The sequence below is a fragment of the Talpa occidentalis genome, unplaced genomic scaffold, assembly GCF_014898055.3.
Source record: "Talpa occidentalis isolate TD23 unplaced genomic scaffold, MPIMG_talOcc4v2.1 talOcc4.16, whole genome shotgun sequence".
Taxonomy (NCBI): domain Eukaryota; kingdom Metazoa; phylum Chordata; class Mammalia; order Eulipotyphla; family Talpidae; genus Talpa; species Talpa occidentalis.
Window position 1 is genome coordinate 65,308,428 of NW_023601653.1, and position 2,027 is coordinate 65,310,454.

Consider the following 2,027-nt stretch of genomic DNA (forward strand, 5'->3'; position numbering starts at 1 on the left):
TTCATAATCAATACAGATATAATTCTATCTATTTTTGTCATTTAACTCAATCTTTTAAATTAGACACTTAAAATGAATTCATTCCATCATGAAGGTCATGGGTAATTCCTCATCTATATTCTTAGAGTCAATATAAAAGGTTTCAATGTTAATAGAAATCAAGATGAGACAGCTTCCAAAAATGCTATTTTGAATTTAAAAGTATACAAAATGCTTTAAAATAAACAAAGTAAAGTACAAGAAGTACCACACAAATAAAACAAACTACATTAAAATAATAGTTCTATTCTTTAATATTATTAATATTATATTAATATTAATATTAACTAATATTAATGTTATATTAATATTAATATAATAAGTAGGTTACATGGTATAAATACTATGACATAGGAAAATATGGTGGTTGTATCAAAATAATAATTAAAATAAGAAATGTATTATTGACAGCTTACAAAAGTCAGAGTGAGTATGATTTACATGTATTATATCTTAGATATTCCTATTTTCATTTTAGATTAGTAAACTATGAATTGAAAGACTATATAACTTTTTACTTTGTTTCTTTTTTCTTTTTATTGAGTTAAAATTAAAACATGATACTCAGTATTCAAAGTCATAATTAATTCTAGATCCCACATATTACAGTCTATTTACTGAATTACTAAAATTATGATTTTTTATTGATTGCAATTACTCACAGAACTAAGGCAACCTTCATTAACTTGGATAGTTATAGGATCTTCTGGAAGTTTTAATTAGACATGTTTAGACCAGACATGTGTTGTTCAACTGCAATATGAGTCTATCACTCAACCAATGCTCCGCCCACAGTGATCTGGTCCTATGCATCATTTATTAAAGACTGAGAAGCATTTATCACAGAGCACAGTTCCTGACTTTACAGAGCAGCAGAGATGAACCAGCAAAGAGTCACCTATGCAGAGCTGAAGCTGGCAAAGGTCTCAAAAAGGCCGCAAGTGAAACCTAAAGAGAGTAAAAGCTCCACTACTGGAACGGAGCAGGGAGTAACCTACGCAGAATTAAGTCTTCACAATGCTCTGGGGATCCTCAGGAGAATGGCAAGTCCTGTCACCTCAAAGGTAAAACATTGAGTAGACACACATCACAACTGTTCTGGGAGATGCAGAGGAGTAGAGGGGCACAAAGAACAGGGAATAAACTGACATGTTTTTCATTTGTGAGGCTCAGAATTTGTCATTGGAATATGGTATTCTAGTAGAAAAACTGATGGCTATTTTTTTCCAGGTATTGTTATAATATACAATTGTTGACGAACGACAATTCATAGGTATTTTCTTTACTAAAAAAAAAAAAAAACAAAAAAACAATGGTATATTCTGGGGGAAAGATTCCAGTGGGAGATAGAGGTCTTGAGTCACATTTACACATATGATTCCCTGTGCATGTAGATTTTGTTGTGTGTAAACTGAACACCTGTCTCCATCTGTCCTTTCTCTTCATTTCCATTTCTCTCCCTGCAGGCTTATCAGCACCTCCAGAGAAGTGCATTGCTGGCATCTTGGGATTCATCTGCCTTGTCTTGATAAGCATTATTGTGCCAGTGTGGATTAAATTTACCCGTGGGTAAATTAATGAAGGATTGTAATGGAACTTTTCACTTAATGATTGTCAATGCTTTTAAATATTTCATAATATGAAGGAATAGAACTATTATTTTAATGTATTGTTTTAATTGAATGTTGAATGGTTAATTTGATTCCCAAAAGGACAAATGGAAGAATGTTTGTAGAGATTATTTTATGTAGATTCAGATATCATGATTCAAAGTCACACTTATGGTGACTGAAACACTCTATTGAAAACTTTGAAATAATTTTTGAAATTTGGTGACTACATACTGTAAGAGATGGTGAAATTTGAATCTAAATTTTTGTGATGTTTTCCCCAAAGTTTTATGCTTTTATTAATTGTCAGGGAAAGTCAACTTTATTATATATTTACTATACATCTACCAAAATACAACATTTCTAACTTAGAAATAT

The 2,027-nt window shown here is 31.0% G+C and overlaps 1 protein-coding gene across 1 annotated transcript; it reads left to right on the forward strand.

The window, feature by feature from the left end:
* The first annotated feature begins 917 nt into the window (after window positions 1-917).
* LOC119247001 (NKG2-A/NKG2-B type II integral membrane protein-like) lies at window positions 918-1,612 on the forward strand. The gene is given in 3 exon segments (XM_037513228.2): window positions 918-1,062; window positions 1,065-1,103; window positions 1,506-1,612. Coding segments are annotated over 3 exon segments (291 nt in total).
* Window positions 1,613-2,027: the final 415 nt, after the last annotated feature.